This window comes from Bos indicus x Bos taurus, chromosome 4 (genome assembly GCF_003369695.1).
Source record: "Bos indicus x Bos taurus breed Angus x Brahman F1 hybrid chromosome 4, Bos_hybrid_MaternalHap_v2.0, whole genome shotgun sequence".
NCBI lineage: Eukaryota > Metazoa > Chordata > Mammalia > Artiodactyla > Bovidae > Bos > Bos indicus x Bos taurus.
The window spans coordinates 19,037,533-19,057,988 of NC_040079.1; the positions used below are offsets into that span (position 1 = coordinate 19,037,533).

Consider the following 20,456-nt stretch of genomic DNA (forward strand, 5'->3'; position numbering starts at 1 on the left):
GATTATTTTTTATTTCACAAAAATCAGTTAATTTGGAGGAGAGCAAAGCTGTATGTCAATGAACTGGTTGCAATCTCCTCAGGCAATCAGACGTGAGATCAACACAGCTGTTGGAACCAAAACAGCCAGGAAGATGATAGTTAGAGGACTCTCAGGAACACAGAGGCAAAAAGCATTGTTGTCATATGGGGTGACACCAGCACAGATTTATTAATATAGTCCTCCAAGAGATATTTAAAATAAGTGCTATGTTTTCAAAAGTTATAAAACAGTATAGTAGTAATATGGGTAGAGTTTGGGTTGTTGTTTAATGTCTCCCTTCAAAAGCAAATACTACTTTCTGTTAAAATTAGGTGTATAAACTCTACCTTCGTCACTCTGAAGCCACAAACACCATATTACATGCTCAGATTTTGTGTATAATATATTTATTTGCATACAGAAATATGTATTTCTATTATACATTTTATTACTTTATTTATAGAATATGTATATTAAGCGTACAGCATATTCCAGGAAGATACATTAAATATGCACACAGTTCATGCTATAGCGTGCACCCTTTTAAGAGAAGCATATTTGAGAGGCAAGGTATTGTATATACATGCTGAAAATACACTTCGCACAATTCATCCAGCTTTGGGTGCTTCCCTAATCTATTTGCAACACCAGTGCTGTGGGTGTTGAAAGGGATACTATCAAACTGGGGGAAAGGCAACTACCAGTGAACTAGTAGGAGAAAATAAAAGTAGATTGCATTTCTAAGTATATGTTGCCATCATTTTGAACTCCCATCTCCCCCAATGTCATATCTTTAGGGTCAAAAAGCCATGAATGGACAAAGAGCCAGGAGTATGTGGAAACTCCAGCTTTAACATTCACCAAAAAGCATATCCTACATGACTTATTATATTGATGACTTTTTCCTACCACTTGGGGAGGTGGCGTTAAATTAATGATGAACTGGTAAAAAGGCAATCATTTCTTTTTTCAAGAAATGAACTGGCTTTTTCACATTCTTAAACTCTTCTTTTAAGACCACTCTGGGATATTTACATTATTGCTATGAGGAAAGAAGAAATTCTTGACAGATATTTACCTTTCCAGTGAAGACAAAGGAGATGAATCATGTTGTTTTTGAAAGAGGCTCTTAATGTTTTTGAGAGGAAAAACAGCAGCTCCGATAGAAAGTGACCATATTAATTGCAACCATTTTAATAGCCAGTTACTTCAATTAACTGGACTCCGTGCACTCCTAATTGGACATTAAAATGTTGGAAACAATGTGTTGTGTGCATGGTATGGTGATTTGTCCTGTGTTCCCAGTCTGTAAATTACAAATACACCAGATTCAACGGATAACAGTGTGTCTGGTATGTGGCTGGTGAAATTACTTTTTTCAAACAGATGAACAATTTGCATTGATGTCCTAATAGAGATACAGGATGATTTTTCCCACTTATATAAAGCAAGCTCTAGAATCCCTTAAAACAGGATTTCCCAACTTTGACTCTACTGACATTTTGTACCAAAAAAATCCTTAGTTGTGGGGTCTATCCTGTGCATTGTAAGCTGTTCAGTAACATCCCCAGAGCCTAGTCACTAGATGCCAAGAGCCCTCCCTTGAGTTGTGACAACCAAAAACGTTTCCACACATTGTTAAATGTCCCCTGGGAGGCAAAATGGTCCCTGGCTGGGAGCCACTGAAATAAACAAATCCAGTAAATAGTTAATGCAAGCCTCTAGATACAGTCTCCACATCTTTCTAATCATCTACTATTTTCAGTATTCTTGTCACTTTTTCTGATTCCAGTTGACAAATCATCCATGATGTATCAGTCTATATTCAATTCCTTTCTTTAATTTTTGGTGATTTCTTTTTCAATAAGGTTGTGGTAGATATGGTGAAGATCAAGAACAGAAGAAAGAAAAGATGCAATGGCAACGGACAGTTAGAGGCAGTTTGATTCATGATGAGTTGGATTGTTAGAGCAGACAAAAAAAAACCCAAATCCAGAATCCTCAATCCTTGAATCCAAAGAGTTCAACCCAACTAAAGCTGAATCTCCATCATAACAGCACAAGTTAATATGTGAAATATTCAGCCAGTCAATTGTTTTGTATACAAGAAACCAAACAGCACATTTGCTTGATGTACTTTCCCCTCAATTGATGCATTTACTTGAAAAAACAAAAATAAATATGGATTTAAAATGTAAAAGTTTATATTAAGGTAGAAAAAAGATACCAGTATGAACTGACGCTGTATGTTTATAAATAGAAGATTTGGTTGGGAAGGATGACTGAAGTTATTGAAACAGAAAGTTATTTTTATAAAGGATAACTTATGTACAAAAATTATTGGCACTTTGCTTCTTACTAATTGTTCTTTTTTGTTGTTATTTGCTTTGTGCTTTTTTTTTTCAGCTCTCAAAATTGTTGAGATGCCATCAGTGAGGCAAGTCACACAAAAAAGTTCTAATTAAGGTGCTAAAGTCTAATAGTGACAAATTCATCATGCAACTCACATGGATACTACTGATCAAGATATCGTAGAGCTCATAAACCTAAAATGAAAAATATGAAATTTGAAATGGGTTTTATAAATTTAATTTCTATTGATTGGACCATCTTAGAAAATCTGATTGGAAGACTATAGGAAATACCGTAAGAAAAAATGTTGAGGGGTAAAAATAACTAAGCCTGAATCAGTATAGCTGTATATTTATTTGGGATCCCAATAAAAATGTCTGTCTTAGATGGACAAGGGTAATTGTTCCTGATATAACTTTTCTATGGTCTAGAATTTTAAAATGGTGAGAAGTGGTATAGGTACAATAAGAAACTCATACACAGGTTAATTGTTCCTGATACGATTTTTTTGTGGTCTAGAATTAAAAAAATGGTGAGAAGCAGCACAGGTGCAGCCACCTACTCTCAGGTTCTGTTGTGCTTGCTTGGCCTGTTTAGTTATCCATGACTTTTCTTCCATAAAGATTACTACTTCTATCAACAGAATTTTGAAGTTAAAAAACTTAAAGGGGAATTGACAATTTGAGGAATACAAAACGTGTGGTTTCAGTAAATGTTCTCTATTTTTTTTCCTTCTACAGGTCATAAGACAGTTACAAATCTCACTTGACTATAAATTTAATATCATCCTTTATCAAGCATTGAAGAGAAAGTCTTATTTTCTTGGGATTGACCCCAAAGTCAGTGGTATCATGTGAATAACTTAATCCTATTTAAGATTCCAGATGAATAAAGCAGCGTTTTATTTCTGCTTGCAAAGGCCAAGAGTTCATGTTTTACAAGTTAGTATGTCATACATAGGTCAGGCAGATCAGGTTGAAACAGGATGCCCTTTCAACCTTCTATTTTCTTATCTCAAAATTCACCTGGCCTCAGTAAACTTTCTCTTAAAAAAAAAAAAAGAACATTGTTGAATTTGATGAAACCTCATTTTAAAAAATTGACTTTGGTTTCTCAAGCATGTTTATATATTAGGTAGGCTATTCTATTAAAATAAGGGGCTTATTTAGTATAAAACCAGATTGATGAAAATATTTCACATAAAGAATCATAAGTGAACTAAATCTTCACAGTTTTATACCCCCAAAGAATGCAAAAGACACAGTGGGCAGGGGTGAAATACGCTTTCTCCTGACTGTCTCTGCATTTAGTGAAAGTCCTGCAGATTTTGCACTTACACAGTGTAAAACATGGGAGTAAAAAATCCAATGCCATGTGACAAAAATAATGATGTAATCTAGCTAAGTTTTTGTTTGTTTGCTCTCTTTTTATGATGGGAAAGGGGAAAGATAAAAAAGATAAGCATTTATTATGTTGCAATTCTCCACATAAAATCATAACAAAAGAATAATATATGTTTAACACTCTGGAGGCCATTTCTATATCCGGTTTTGATCTTGTTTCTTCACTTCCCCATCGTATAATGGCTTAAGTCTCCAGGTTAGTTTGTAACTGTGGCCTTTCACTTGGGAACACAAAAATGAAAAATCACAGCGAGGTTATTATTCTTTTTGTGCAGAGATAAAATTATAGATTCAGAAGCCCTTCTTCAAGAGAGTACAAGAAAGCATAGGTCACTTCTTAAATCCACAATTTCAACATGTCTCCTTTATGGTCTCATTGTTCCTCATCTGACAGGGTTTCTAAGGTACAAGTTTCTCAAACTGGAGCATAGGCACCAAAGAGTGTCACTGCTGGGCTCCTCAATTGCACATTCCACGATAAGACTATAAAGTGCAATGGCAGAGATTTGAAAACTAGGAGCTCTTTTATTCTTTCACGAGGCTCCCCTTGACTACCTTTCTTCTCTACAAAGATGCTTTACCTCGTAGCGCCTATGTTCTTATAATGACACATGAGAAGGTGTTTAAAGGTCTTCTTGAAGGTGGCATTACAAAGTGCATAGCAGGCAGGGTTGATAGTGCTATTGATGTAACAGAGCCAATAACCAATTGTCCACACTGTGTTGGGGATGCAGGGTGCACAAAAGGTGTTAATGAGCACCATGACATTGTATGGGGCCCAAGTGATGATGAAAGCCAACAGAATAGCCAAGATCGTCCGGGTCACCTTCTTTTCCCGGGAAGGAGGAGGCTTCTTTTTGGCAGGCTGCTTAGTCATTTTCACAATCTTGCGAGCAACGATGTTCTGTTTTTCATCTCCATTCTGACCTGAAGAACCAACTAGCTCCACAGTGGTATTAGTTGGGGTACATTGGTCACCTTTTGGGGTCTTGGTGACAATTTTGATGCATGTTTGCTTTGAGTTCTCATCTTTGGAATGGCCCACAGAAGTGGAAACTGTGTTTTCGTCCTGGGTTATTTCATCATCTCTCATATTAGAGGCAACAGCACTGACTGAGGTGGAATCATTGGAGCTCTCTTTCTCCTCCCCCTGGACACAGTTTTCAGTTACAGCATCTCTAGGAGTTTTGCCATTCTGGATTTTGTTGTGCTCCAAGCCATCATCACTCCCAGGCATGTTGTTGTTGTTTGGCTTCACTATCCTTCCTTGAACCAGACTTGGAGAAACTGGATCTTGGTTGGCCACAGGCTCCTTCTTGTCCTTCTTGATCCTGCTCTTACTGGCCCGGGATATGTGCCAGTATAACACAGTCATGATGATCACAGGCAAATAGAAGGCTGCAATGGCCGTGCCAAAGGTGACAGCCGCATTGGAAAAAAACTGGATGTAGCATTCCCCATCCTCCACAGTTCTCACCCCTACGATGAACTGCCAGAAGAGAATGGCTGGAGCCCAGAGGATAAAGGAGAGGACCCAGGCAGCTGCGATCATCATACCTGCCATTTTTGTGGTCCGCTTGACGGGATAAGTGAGTGGTTTCGTGACGCAGAAGTATCTGTCGAAGCTGATGATGAGCAGATTCATTACTGAGGCATTGCTGACCACGTAGTCCAGGGCAAGCCAAAGGTCACACACCACAGGTCCCAAAGGCCAGTAGCCAATCACAGTGTAAAGGGTATACAAGTTCATGGAGAAAACACCAATGATGAGGTCAGCACAGGCCAAGCTGAACAAAAAGTAATTGTTGACGGTCTGGAGGTGGCGATTGACTTTAATGGAGACCATGACCAGGATGTTCCCAATAATAGTCACCAAACTGAGGGACCCAGCCACAAGGACAATAAAAACCACTTCAAATGTCTTATAAGGACTGGTCAGAGCCACATTGTTAGAGGAGTTTGTTGAGTTATTCATTTTGTGTTCTCTAATCAGTAGCCAAGTAGTCAAAAAACATTTAAACCTGTAGGGAAATAGAATAAAATTAACAAATACATAATATAAACACTGCTTTAAAATACATCAGTTTTCTCCTTTTTGAACCATATTTTTTACTCCAAAATCTTCCTTATTTCTCCTACATGTTTATTGTGACTACCTACCTCAGTTCCCTGCATAAAAAGCAAAACTTTCAATGAAGGATTCAAAAGATCCTTTCCGGCTGGCAAAGTATTTGAAGTATGATAACATTTTGAATGTACTGTACTGTACTGTAAGTCACTTCAGTTGTGTCCGACTCTGTGCGACCCCATAGACGGCAGCCCACTAGGCTCCCCCATCCCTGGGATTCTCAAGGCAAGAACACTGGAGTGGGGTGCCGTTTCCTTCTCCAATGCATGAAAGTGAAAAGTGAAAGCGAAGTCGCTCAGTCGTGTCCGACTCTTAGCGACCCCATGGACTGCAGCCCACCAGGCGCCTCCGTCCATGGGATTTTCCAGGCAAGAGTACTGGAGTGGGGTGCCATTGCCTTCTCCGATTTTGCATGTGTTCATATCTAAAACTGAATATCTGTCATAAGTGAATTTAACTGAGCATAAGATTGATGAATTGAACTAAATAGGCCAAAATTGTGCATAAAACTTTCCAAAGCTCCAAGGGCTTTCTGGTATAGACATAAAGAATAATAAACCAATAGGAGGACAAGATTGTGGAGGAAGCATAAAACAGGCATTGAGTGTATGATTTTTATAGTCAATATTGAGTGTGTGGCCTTTTCCACCTGATTGCTCTTTTTCATAATAATACTGATAATGATGATAATAAAGGAAAGATAATCATGATACTTTGTTAGCCAACGCATTACCCCAATGAGCATTATTTTTTCTGATCTTCATTTTACATTTGCAGTTAGTGTCCCATAGTTAGCATATTCTTTGTAGTTAGCAATATTCCATATCCTAAAAAAAGAAGTTATTTATTAAATGTATATTGATACGATTATACCAATTTTTTGAATTTTTTTCAAATCAGTGCCAAGTCTATCACCTTATTGTTCTTTCAGGCAAATCCTTGATACAGTCAGGCTAGAATTTAGATTTCTTTGGCAGAACAGGAAACTGAAGCCTGGAAAGACTGAGTAATTTATACAAGGTCACATATTAGATAGAGATAAGACTATGAACCTTAGTTTGTTCAACCATTCACTCATTCAATCTGTCCTCACATTCCTATTAAGCAACTCTGGATTAAGCACTGTACTATACTCTGGGTATTCCTTGATGATTAAGACAAGGTCCTTGCCTCTGAGAGGCATATGCTTTGGTGGCATGATGGGTTGGTAAAGAAGCAATTATTAAACTGGAGTGCACTTTCTGTTGCCCAACCCTATTGTGTTTAAATAAACACACGTTCACCATTTTCAGATAATACTACTGAAGTCTGGGGACAATTGAGCAATCTTTCATAAGGGACACAGGAAAGAAAGTTGTTTATCAAATGAGCTATGACACATTTCTGGAGACACAACATCTGAAGGAAAAAGTAGCTCATGTTGACAAAATCAACCAGTTGTGTGGATCAGAAAGTAAGCATTATTGAAAAATTATTTGTTGTCATTTTGAGATTCAGAAATCTCCACTCAGGTCCCATTACTTAAAAATAAATATGGATGGCACAGTGGTGTTCCCTGAAACTCATGTAGAAAATCAAGCTAAGCTAAGCACCTTCATAGTACAAATAGCATCTAAACAATTGGATTATTCTTAGAAAGCAAGTTATCTTCAAGTATTTTTTTTTTAAACAATGACTTAGGAGGAGTTTGGCCTCAATAAATAAGACCCAGAACTCAGAGGCCATAAGAAAAATATATGTAAACATCATATAAATTACTTGAAATTTTTGCATGGAAGAGTAAAAATAAAAATTGGGAAACAATATTTGTAAAAGCACATGATTACAAAGTTACCTAATCTCCTTAATATAAAAAGCTGTGAAATGAAATAAGGAAAGATGAGAAGACTAACAGTCTAAAACATTGACATACAGTTAGATCAATGATAAATTAAATGTTAATATTTAATCATATGAAAAGATATTCAACCTCACAATTTAAAAATGCAAGCATGTTGTCATTAGGAGTTGGTTTAGTCATCCCTTGACCAACCATTCTAATGCTAAGTCATCATTCTAAGTCTCCTCCAAAATCAAAGACACCCAAATCAGTCACCCAAAGACAAATTAATATAGACTAAGAAAAAATGCAAACACAAACATGGGAAACCATTTCTTCATCTGCCTTTCTTAAAATTATTGGATGTTACTGGTTGGACTATTGGGGTAATTTCCTTGGAGGGAAACATATAATATCTCTGAAAATGTAAATACATGTATTAAAATTTTAAATGGAGAAACACTTGTCTCATGAATACTACATATAGGAATTTATATTTCAGCTATAGTTATAAAAATGTGCAAGAGGGCTACTCAAGGATGTCTATTTAGAAATATTATAGCAAAAAAAATACAACTAGAAACACTAAAAGAATTCATTGACAGAGGCCTCATCATAAATTTCTTAAGGAAGACATAAGGAATTTGAATTTAATCTCTAAGTCATGGAGAAACTTTGAAAAGTTTAACAAGGAAAATAGTTTTGATGGGATGGAACTTACCGCATTTTATTCTGAAATTCTCCATATTTTGCTTTACTCGTTTCTAGTGAATCCTATTACCATCAAGTTAAAAATCTGAGCCATCTCCTGGCCTCCTGCCTCCCCCACACCTCTTGCAGCCATGACCTGTCAACTCTACCTCTTAAGTATCTTTTGCAATTGTACCTTGTTTGCATTTTCAGTCCCATTTCCTTATATTAGGTCCTACTTACTTGAATTCTTAAAATAATTAGGTCTTTGATAAAATTTATAGTCTTTCCCCCTTGCATCTTTCCAGAAGTATCTCAGAACCCCCCTAAATATCCCACATGTGTATGTGTGTGCTAAGTCCCTTCAGTCGTGTCTGACTCTTTGCGACGTTATGGACTGTAGCCTGCTAGGCTCCTCTGTCCATGGGATTCTCCAGGCAAGAATACTGGAGTGGGTTGCCATGCCCTCCTCCAGGTGATCTTCCCAATCCAGGGATCAAACCCACATCTCTTATGTCTCCTGTGTTGGCAGGCAGGTTATTTTTACCACTAGCACTACCTTTGAAGCCCTAAATATCCCACAGTAAAGGCAATTGCATGAGAAATTATCTAAACACAACATTGTATGTAACGTCTTCATGTCATTTTCCATCCTGGTCTCCTATCTTGAAAGCATCTCCCCCCGCATCCCCTTATCTTTACGGCCTCACATTTCTCACTTGTCTGCCTCCTATTCAGCCTTCAGGCATCATCAACTCTATGAAACCCTTTTGATGGCTCTTGGACTATTAATAGTTGTGTTTTTCCCCATCTCTGCTTCCATATCATGCTTCATATCATTTTATTCTGTTGTTACTCTTATTCGCCTATTTGTCTAGAGCTATTTGAATGTCAAGTGGAAAGCTCAGTTGATTATATTCCTTAGACTTTACCCAACATCCTCATCAGTCTCTGCAAGGTCCTCATTTTAATTTTATCAACGTTTTCCTTCTTTTCATTTCTATTTCTCACATCCCATTTCTCCTTTAGAACTTGTTCAAAATGGTTCACGTTGCTTGTACTATTTCTTTGGCTAGATATGTAACTCTAGAAAATATACATTTCTCCCCTTATTATCTTAGTTTACTAAATGATACTGTGTTCTAGATGTTGTTTTGTTTCTTTTTATTTTTCACTCAATATCATGTTTTAATGTTGCTCCAGATATTTCAAATGGATTGCTCCTAATTCCATAGTAAGTAAATAATAGCATCTTTTCTTTTACATTTCTCTAATGATGGGCATGCAGGTTGCAACCTCAAACTGCTTGAAATAGTGCTGAAATTAAAATTTTCCTATTGTGTCATGGACTTGAGTTGCAAATTTCACTATCATATAAGCCTAAGTTAGGGACCAAGGCACTGGACAAAGGAATGGGTATAAGCTTTCTTCTGACTAAGTCATATTATTCTCTTGGATAGCTGCAGGGGATCCTACTCTGACCAGGTAAGTTCCATTTCTTAATAAGCTTTAAGCAATTGTTATTATGCAGCGTCCTAATATTTGCCAATCCCAGAAAGCCAACATGTAGTTTGTTTGTTTGTTTTTCTCTTAATTTCTATTTATCTGATTACTAGAAAGGCTGAGTACTTTGTTTCATACAGTTAGTAGCCTTTCGGGTTTCAATTTTTACAGATCCCTGTATATACCTTCGACCCTTACGGCACCGACTGATACACCATCTAATTATTTTTCTTTGTCGCTAAGAAAACAGTGAATTCTGACTTCTGAGTCTTTGTAGCTCTACTATCCAACTCACTGCCTCAAACATAACTGGTGCTCAAAGTGTTTGTTGAATTAATATAGGATCAACAACTGTTATTGTTAATTCAACCCCTGTTTACCTAATCAGTGGAATTGTTTCAATAGCACTGCTTTTGGTCATTATTCATACAGTTGTTTATTCATGTAATTTACTTGAACAAAATAATTTAACTAATCCAATCATTATTCTAATGAGTCCTTATTAGATAATATAACAGTAAGATCAGAATTCTTACTTGTTTATAAACTTGCTTTTGTCTATTCATTAGATAAATTCATGGACATTTTTGGAAATGAGTTATATGTACATTTCAAAATGTTCATTTTTTTAATACTCTGATTGAAAAGTAACAAATATTTATTGTCCCAGTAACTTTTTTGACACTTTATTCTTCACATTCATTCTAATAAAACATAGAGCAATATTTGTTTTACTTAAAATATTTTGGGTGGCTTCCTCTGGTGACTTCCTCTGGAGAATTTTATATATATATATAAATACTTAAAAATAAACTAGCTTGATCTCTTATTTTATGGAAATAAGAAACTATAAGAATGAATAAGGGATTTCTTTCTTGCCATAACTTGTGCTAATAACAACATCTATTATCATTCTAAAACTTTATAATAATGTAAAGCTGCAACATTCTCACTCTACCTTTTTCATATTGTTTATTTGGTAATTTGTTCTCTCCTCTATTGTTTACCATGAGCATGCTTTACATTTTCAACTAAAAAAATATAACATTGATAAAAAAAATAATGCTAGGGTTCTAAACATATGTTATCTCACTTAGTATTAACATATAAACATATAAAATTACAGGACAGGTCTTATCCTCCCCTTTATCCTTAGAAGTAAACTCAGGCTATAAGAAGAGATTAGCAAATTGTCTCATTTTCAAGGCCAGTGAGTAAATGTCTGCAACTCAATTCAATGTTCTTACCCTTTGGTTGCATACTGTTTCTGTCCCATCTTGAGAACTATCCTTTATCCAATAAAGGATACTAAGACAAATTCCACTTGTGTGTCCTGGAATGCTTACCCAGGTAGAACATAGTAAATTTATACAGTGTTAGCATACTTAGTTGCTATCATAGCCTCTAAACTTCCAGAGTTATTTGCTTGTTTATGACCCACTCCAGTATTCTTGCCTGGAAAATTCCATGGACAGAGGAGCCTGATGGGCTGTAGTCCATGAGGGTGCAAGAAGTTGGACATGACTGAGTGACTGCTGCTGCTGCGTCCCTTCAGTCCTGTCCAACTCTGTGTGACCTCAGAGACAGCAGCTCACCAGGCTCCCCCGTCCCTGGGATTCTCCAGGCAAGAACACTGGAGTGGGTTGCCATTTCCTTCTCCAATGCATGAAAGTGAAAAGTATCCAACTCTTAGCAACTCTATGGACTGCAGCCCACCAGGCGCCTCCGTCCATGGGATTTTCCAGGCAAGAGTACTGGAGTGGGGTGCCATTGCCTTCTGCGGACTGAGTAACTGAGCATGCACTAATGCTATATGTAAAAATGGAAAACATTTCACTCAGAAGCAAGCACAAGTATTTGAAGAATGGCATTCCTTTCTCCCCACATAATACACAAGCTAGCAAGTACTGCTTCTTTTCCATGAAAGAAAACAGCTTTCTTTTTTTGTAAAGCTCTAGGCATTTCTGTTATTTACATTTCTGTAAAAGTTTTTACCTCTGATGGGGCATCATAAGATTTTATTAAAGCAACAGTTTTTATATCATTGATGAAATAACATTATCACAACAGACTAAACAATGAAGAAGACTTTTAAAGGGCTCCATATCTTACTATGGCAAACATATAGTAATCCATTTGCATTTTACTATGTTAGTTTATGACTAAGTTCTGAAAGTACTACAAAACTTAGGAGAAGAAAATTTCTGTCCTTAGCTGCTTCACTACTTGAGTCCTCATACGTAGCAGTGAGGAATGTAGCACGGTTTAAGATTATCTTGGCAAAGCTGTGGGTGCTAATCTCTGCTCTTATTAGCTATGTGCTTTTTTGCCTTTTTTCCCTCAAACAAGAATAATAGCAACCCTATTTTTCTTCTAGACTTGTGGTAAAGGTCAAGTGAGACAATGTCTCTGAATTCTGATCTATAAATGTTAAACATTAAATAAACACTATTAATATTTACAATTGTTAAATGAGTTTAAATTAAACACATTTCTTAATAGTTAACAGAAAATTGTGTGTGTGTGTGTGTGGAATAGATTGAGAGAGAGGAGAAGTAGGTTATAGTGGTACTGGTAATACTAAATTATCATTATCAATGATATTGTTATTAGTCATATTAAATTCAGCATGATTACTCTTCACAGAAACTCCTAAGATAATTATTATTTTTATTATACATCTTTTCATAAATATTGAACTAAAGATCAAATAATTAAGAATTAAACCGACGTTCAAACCCAGAGAACCTGGCTGTAGCCTCAGCTACAAATATTCCTTGTTTGTCTGGGATTTACCTTTGGCCAGTGTGAAGGCGAAAGTGAAAGTAGCTCAGTTGTGTCCCACAGTCCATGGAGTTCTCCAGGCCAGAATACTGGAGTGGGTAGTAGCCTTTCCCTTCTCCAGGGGATGTTCCCAACCCAGGGATCAAATCCAGGTCTCCCGCACTGCAGGTGGATTCTTTACCAGCTGAGCCAAAAAGGAAGCCCAAGAATACTGGAGTGGGTAGCCTATCCCTTCTCCAGCGAATCTTGCTGACCCAGGAATCGAACTGGGGTCTCCTGCATTGCAGGCAGATTCTTTACCAACTGAGCTATGAGGCACCAGTGTGAGCCCCCAGATTTATCACTTTGACCTGCCATAACTGATCCAAGTTTAAGTTGGGTCGTTGGCTTAGACAACAGAGGATTATCATGTCCAGGCCAATACTGTGACTTTGGATAGATGTTCACAATAAGATAAACAGTTATTAAGCGAGATTCTGCACATGAAACTACATGATATTTAAGGTCTAGAGCATTTTTTAAGTGCATCATCATAAAAACATATCACCAGGTAAACTGATATATAACTACTCACAAAAGTTTTCATGCCAATTACGTAGAAGTTCTAACACTGACAATCTTTTGGAACTCTTACAGAGAAAACGCTAATTTAAATGATTTTTTAAAAATTTCTAATGTATATTTGGATATGCAGTGGAAATTTTATTAAATAAATGGGGTTTTTCCCACACTGTGCTTGTCAGGCAAGATGCCTGATATGTAATGATTACTTCCATAGATGTATCCACAATGTGATAAGCTAACAAGAAGCTTATTAATATATGAGCAACCTAAGCACTAAAATTTTCTGCACATTATTTTATTTAATTCTCACAATACTCTGAAAACAATAGTCATCTTTTCCAGCTTTACATCTGACAATGATCAGAGCTGGTAAGTACTAGGGCCAAGGTTCAAATTTTGGTATCTCCTATGGTCACATTCTTTCACTATGTCGTACCAGGAAAGTGAGGCTGATTTATTTAAAAAGCCTCCTAGAAGAATTTTAAAAGTTGGAAAAAATGGAGCCTGTGATTGACAACAAGTGGAATCCAGGTAAAGAAAATACGCAATGCATAAAAATGCATAAAAAATTTCAGAACAAGAATTCACATAAACTTGAATTTACAATTGTTTATACTTATTTAGGGCTTCCCTGGTGGCTCAGAGGTTAAAGCATCTGCCCGCAATGCGAGAGACCTGGGTTCGATCCCTGGGTCAGGAAGATCCCCTGGAGAAGGAAATGGTAACCCACTCCACTATTCTTTCCTGGAGAATCCCATGGACGGAGGAGCCTGGTGGGCTAAGAGTCAGATGTGACTGAGCGACTTCACTCACATACTTATTTAACTTTTAAAATGTAATCTTAACATATATACTTTTCATAGATTTCTAATTTCTTCTGCTATTTAAACACATTACCAAAAATGGCAAAGCTTTCTGGGTTTTCATTGTCCCTTTCTTTCAGACATTGATCTCTAAGAAGCGGCCTAATTACTGAGCAAACACGGGATAAATACATCAGCTTCAGTAGTTAGTGTGGCCTGAAATTCCCTCAAGTGAGTGTGTAATAAGGCCCATTTTAGCTTTTTAAATTGCAAGTGTGCATGTGTGCTTGCTAAGTTGCTTCAGTCGTGTCTGACTCTTTGCGATCCCATGGACTGTAGCCTACCAGGCTCCTCTGTCCATGGGATTCTTCAGGCAAGAATACTGGAGTGGGTGGCCATGCCCTCCTCCAGGGGACCTTCCCGACCCAGAAATCAAACCCCCATCTCCTGCAGCTCCTACAGTGCAGGTAGATTCTTTACTGCTGAGCCACCAGGGAAGCCCTTTAAATTGTGTACATGAGGGCTGAACACCACAATCCATCCAGAGAGAATTAAAAGTTGACTTTGACAATATTGGGCTTACCTGGTGGCTCAGCTAGTGAAGAATATGCCTGCAATGTGGGAGACCTGGGTTCAGTCTCTGAGTTGAGAAGATCCCCTGGAGAAGGGAATGGCTACCCACTCCAGTATTCTGGCCTGGAGAATTCCATGGACTGTATAGTTCATGGGATCACAAAAAGTTGGACACTATTTGAGCGACTTTCATTTCATTTGACAATATTATGCCTAGATATCTAGCTGTCAATACAAAATAACCACTATTATTAAAAGATATGAACAAATATAAGGATGATAAAATATCAGACTCTCATCAGAAACAAGACTATACCAGGAACAAGGAACTAGTAGATAGTCTAGGAGTTGTTTTTGTTTAGTAAGTCATTTCTGACTCTTATGACCCCATGGACTGTAGCCTGCCAGGCTCCCCTGCCCATGGGACTTTCCAGGCTAGAATACAGGAATAAGTTGCAATTTCCTTCTCCAGGGTATCTTCTTGACCCAGGGATCAAACCTGTGTCTCCTGCATTGGCAAGTGGATTCTTTACTCTGAGCCACCCGGGATTCAAGGAGACTATTTAAACTATTTAAACTGATTATCTCTTCACTGCCTTAAGAACGAAATGCTAATATAATACCATGTTATCACCAGTTAGATTTAGAAAAGGATTTAGAAAAGGCAGAGGAACCAGAGATCAAATTGCCAACATCTGTTGGATCACTGAAAAAGCAAGAGAGTTCCAGAAAAACATCTACTTCTGCTTTATTGACTACGCTAAAGCCTTTGACTCTGTGGATCACAACAAACTGGAAAATTCTTCAAGAGATGGGAATACCAGACCACCTTACCTGCCTCCTGAGAAACCCATATGCAGGTCAAGAAGCAACAGTTAGAACTGGACACTGAACAACAGATTGGTTCCAAATCAGGAAAGGAGTACCTTAAGGCTGTATATTGTCACCCGGCTTATTCAACTTCTATTCAGAGTATATCTTGTGAAATGCCTGAAGTATATAGTATATACTCTGTTTTAGATCTTCCACACTTTCCATTAGTCCCACTAATGTTTAAAACCTTTGGGACAGCAATTTAATAGGCCTGAAATTATTTATACATCAGTGAACAATCACACTGGCTAAAGATGGTGTTAGAGAGAAAAATAATGAAAAGAGAATTGGGGAGAGACTTTTTAAGGAAGTCTTGGGAAACAAAGTCCCTTTTCTCTAAAGAAAGGTTTCAACATACAGGGTTTTGATACTGATGCAATAGATGATAAAATTTGCGGATACTGTGATGATGCTTATGAATCTTGAAAGTCTTTCAATTTTACTTACAGGAAAAGAAGAGTTTTTTCCAGAGACAGTGCAGCTCTACTAGCTGATAATACTGACACTCCATACTCTGGTACTTTTTTGGCATCAGGGAGAAGTACAGTAAATTTCCACTTCTTTCCCTTTAATCGGGTTTTCTTTCAAGTGACACATCAGCAGTCAATACACATATTGAGAGCTTTTTAGGAGCTCCTGAATCTCACTATATGAGCAGCTATACTGGGAGTCGTGGCCTTAGAGAGTGATGGCAACCCTGCTAGGAAACCAGAGCTTTCTCTGTTTCTTTCTTGATTCTAAAACATCTTACTGAATTTCTGTTATGAACAGATCTTCATTTGCCTTCAAGGGCTGTGGAGGATCGCAGTGAAGGAGTAATGAGTGATGAAACAAAAAAACAGAACACATTCTTATCCACAAAGAGTTCATAATCTAGAGGACACACAAAATGCTGATGAAATGTCCAGTTATGTAAAACAACCCTGGATTAAAACAATGACAAGTGTCAGGGCTAAGAATCCATGTAGTAAATTACAGAAGGCTTCCTGGAAACCTTTCCTAATATTTTGATTTCCCTTTTACTTCTCTTTTTTCTTTTCCTTCACCATTTGCTTTGCGTGACTTTTTGTTTTTTTTTACTGTGTTCTCAAGATTGTACATAATATTTCTCAGGAAAGTACAATGTACTTTGGTGGACATCTACCCCAGTGCATTAGGCCTGACCACCTGCAGGTTCAGAAAGAGAAAATAAAACTTAGCCACTGGCTCACCTACACTGAGCTTTTAATTATATCTGAAAAGATGTGTTGAAAGTATTCTGAAAGCAATGTGTAGAGTTTTTCTCATTTAGAAAATTGCAGCACAGTATTGCAGACTTTACCGGATATGCATTACGTAAAACATTTTTAAAAAGAAAGTCTCACTTAAAACATTGCATTTATCAAGCCTTAAGGTTTATGCACTTCACTGAATGCAAGTTGAACTTTCATTTGAAAAAAGGAAAAAAAAATGTAAAAGCAAATGGTAAATAAGCCTGAAAGTAGCTGAAACAGCAATTTGATCCCCACATTAGTACAAATACAAAAGAATTCATGAGTTTTTTCAGTGTGAAAATCTTAAAGAATTTCTAAGTCCTTATTACAATGTAAACATGTTTGCAGTTTTGGCTGCCTGTCAAAAATAATACTATTCTTAGTGATGCTGGAACAAACTTCCATTCCCTGTTTGCCAAGCTATCTCCTGTCTTCTTCAAAACACATTCTAAACAGCACTTACTCTAGAAAAATGTCATGACTAAGAGGGAAAGAGAGCTAACAATGATTTAACTAGTAGTCTTGTCCTTGTTTCTACATCTATGCCTCCTTTTAGTTATCTTTTTTTTTTAACACAACACACCTCCTGCCAAAAGGAAAAAGCAGTCTAGATAATTATAAACAAAGCACAATTTGGAATATATCATCCTGTTGACTTTTTAAAATGAAATTCCATCTGAATAAGTACTCCAGCCCCCATCCTTTTCTGTACCAGGAATTTGACTGAACTTCAACATTGATGATCAACATCATTCGGTAAATACGGCAGACAAAATAGTGTGTTCTAAACCAAACTTTAGCGAAAGTGGAGAAAGCCCTCTCTCTAAAGGTTGTTATGTCTTCACAAGGACAAGAAGTAAAAGGAAAAATGGAAGCAATTCTTGAAGAGCTACTGAAAGTTGTATATGATTAGGCAGCTGTATTTGAATTGATGCCTGTGTCTTTCTTACCATCTTGAGAAGCTGGAAATTTGTGTAGTCGGCTTTCTGTATTTTGTTTTGTCTTTTCCTAGTCGGCAGGCTGCTGGTTTAATAACTCTAAATTAGTTAATTCATTGCTTGAATTAAACATGCGAATCAGATTTTCAGAGGGATTGAGGCTTGTTATGACTCTGATAGAAGATTCTAGATTGAAAGCTGTTGTCCTAGAGAAGCTGAGCAATTTCAAACAATACATCCCTTCAGAGACTCTTTTCAATGGTGCACGTGCCTTCTGTTGAAAGCTGAGACTGAGCACAGCACAGGGCAACGTGGAACTTTGGACAGAACTCAAGGACAGCTTTGAAGAGAGGAATGACAATCAGTTTAGGCTCAGAGAAGTTAAAAAGTAAGTTAATAGTTTCCTCTGAAGAACAAACTGGAATTGTTAAGATAAATGGGATTAGAAAGGATTAGGAGGTACAGGAAGAAGTGAAATTTCTTCTGACTATAAATAAAATGCAAATTTAGATAAGACACGTATAAAAGGTAAGTGGAGAAAAGGACACTTGGTTGTATTTAGGAATCTAGTATTTATTTTAAGCATATCTCTGCTTAAGGTTGCACTGCTTATGGAAAGAAAAAAAAAAGTTAATGCATGCATTGCTCTTTTCATAAAAATGCACATATGAAAAGTAAAGGTAAGTGGATTATATTTTACAGACAAAATTTTCTTGGCTATAACCTCCGAAGACAAATGCACCCACAGTGTAAGCTTAACTGACACCATCATTCCTCTGGTACTAAAACCTAGAACAGATAGAGTCCAAGAGAACAAAGGACTCCAAAAAGTTGACTCTTGAGTTTTCTAACTTTTCAATGACAGAAATGACACAGGCCTCATATACTGATGATTCACACCAGATTCAATAAAGCTGTAAAAATAAAGTAGTAACGAAGTATACAGAGTAATGGGCAGCAACTATTTTTATTGTTTCCAATCGAAATATAAAATGATTGTTTCCTCAGAGTCTGATTGCAGCCTATTTCTAGAACGGATCAAAATGACCACAGTATTATCCCACTAAAATGTGAAAAATGAGAGCATGAAGCAGATTAAAATCTTTACTAAATGATCTAATGCCAATTGAGATGAGGAAACATAAAAAGCTACATCAACTCGGCAAGGATTTTTTGTATCCAAAGCACTAATTTAGAGTTAAAATAAAGCAAATTGGCCAGAGAGAATGAAGAACTTTATGTGGTAAATCAGGACAGTCAATTCTCCTACCTGATTAAAATGAAACCACTTTGTTCGTGATAACTACAGGCTAAATCATGACATAATTTACTATATGCGATACATGTGTCACATAGGTCATCACATGCGGTCTTAACTCTCTATTCCCCCAATCCCACCCCCTTTCTTCTCCCAACACCATAAGTTCAAGCCCAACTATATATTTAAATTCCCTAACTCCCAATTCTTCAAGATAGGCTTCAACACTATGTGAACTGAGAACTTTTAAATGTTCAAGCTGGATTTAGAAAAGGCAGAGGAACCAGAAATCAAATTGCCAACATCTGTTGGATCATAGAAAAAGCAAGATAATTTCAGAAAAACATCTACCTCCACTTCATTGATTACGCTAAAGCCTTTGACTTTGTGGATCACAGCAAACCGTGGAAAATTCTTAAAGAGATGGGAGTACCAGACCACCTTAACTGCCTTCTGAGAAACCTGAATGCAGGTCAAGAGGTAACAGTTAGAACCGGACATGGAACAACCAACTGGTTCCAAACTGGGAAAGGAGTATGCCAAGACTGTATATTGTCACCCTGCTTATTTAGCTTCTATGCAGAGTACATCATGTAAAATTCCAGGCTGGATGAAGCATAAACTAGAATAAAGATTCCCAGGGAAAATATCAATAACCTCAGATATGCAGATGACACCACCCTTATGGCAGAAAGCAAAGAGCCTGTTGATGAAAGTGAATGAAGAGAGTGAAAAGTTGGCTTAAAACTCAACATTCAAAAAATGAAGATCACAGCATCTGGTTCCAACCCTTCATGGCAAATAGATGGGTTAACAATGGAAAAAGTGAGAGACTTTATTTTCTTGGGCTCAAAATCACTGTAGATGGTGACCTCAGCCTTGAAATTAAGATACTTCTCCTTGGAAGAAAAGCTATGACAAACCTAGACAGCATATTAAAAAGCACAGACATTACTTTGCCAACAAATGTCCATATAGTCAAAGCTATGGTTTTTGCAGTAGTCATGCATGGCTGTGAGAGTTGGACCATATATAAAGCTGAATGCCAAAGAATTGATGCTTTTAAACTGTGGTGTTGGAGAAGACTCTTGAGAGTCCCTTGGATAGAAAAGAGATCAAACTAGTCAATCCTAAAGGAAATCAATCCTGAATATTCATTGGAAGGACTGATGCTAAAGCTGAAGCTCCAATACTTTGGCCAAAAATGTTGCAAAGAACTGACTCATTGAAAAAGACCCTGATGCTGGGAAAGACAGAAGGCAGGAGAAGGGGATGATGGAGGATGAGATGGTTGGATGGCATCACTGACTTGATGGACATGAATTTGATCAAGCTCCGGGAGTTGGTGATGGACAGGGAAGCGTGGCGTGCTGCAGTCCATGAGGTCGCAAAGAGTCAGACTGAGTGACTGAACTGAACTCCTCACCTTCAGACTCCCCAAACACTGAAAAATCAAAAGTCTCGTTCAGAGGGAGCTAGAATTACAGGGCCTAA

The 20,456-nt window shown here is 37.2% G+C and overlaps 1 protein-coding gene across 1 annotated transcript in view; it reads right to left on the reverse strand.

Annotated features, from left to right (window-relative positions):
• Positions 1-447: 447 nt before the first annotated feature.
• The window catches only part of CHRM2 (cholinergic receptor muscarinic 2), a 164,400-nt gene continuing 144,391 nt past the window's right edge, over positions 448-20,456 (reverse strand). The window contains exon 3 of the mRNA XM_027538901.1: positions 448-5,797. Coding sequence (XP_027394702.1) covers positions 4,354-5,751 — 1,398 coding nt within the window. The 5' untranslated portion in view covers positions 5,752-5,797 and the 3' untranslated portion in view covers positions 448-4,353. The remainder of the gene's footprint in view (positions 5,798-20,456) is intronic.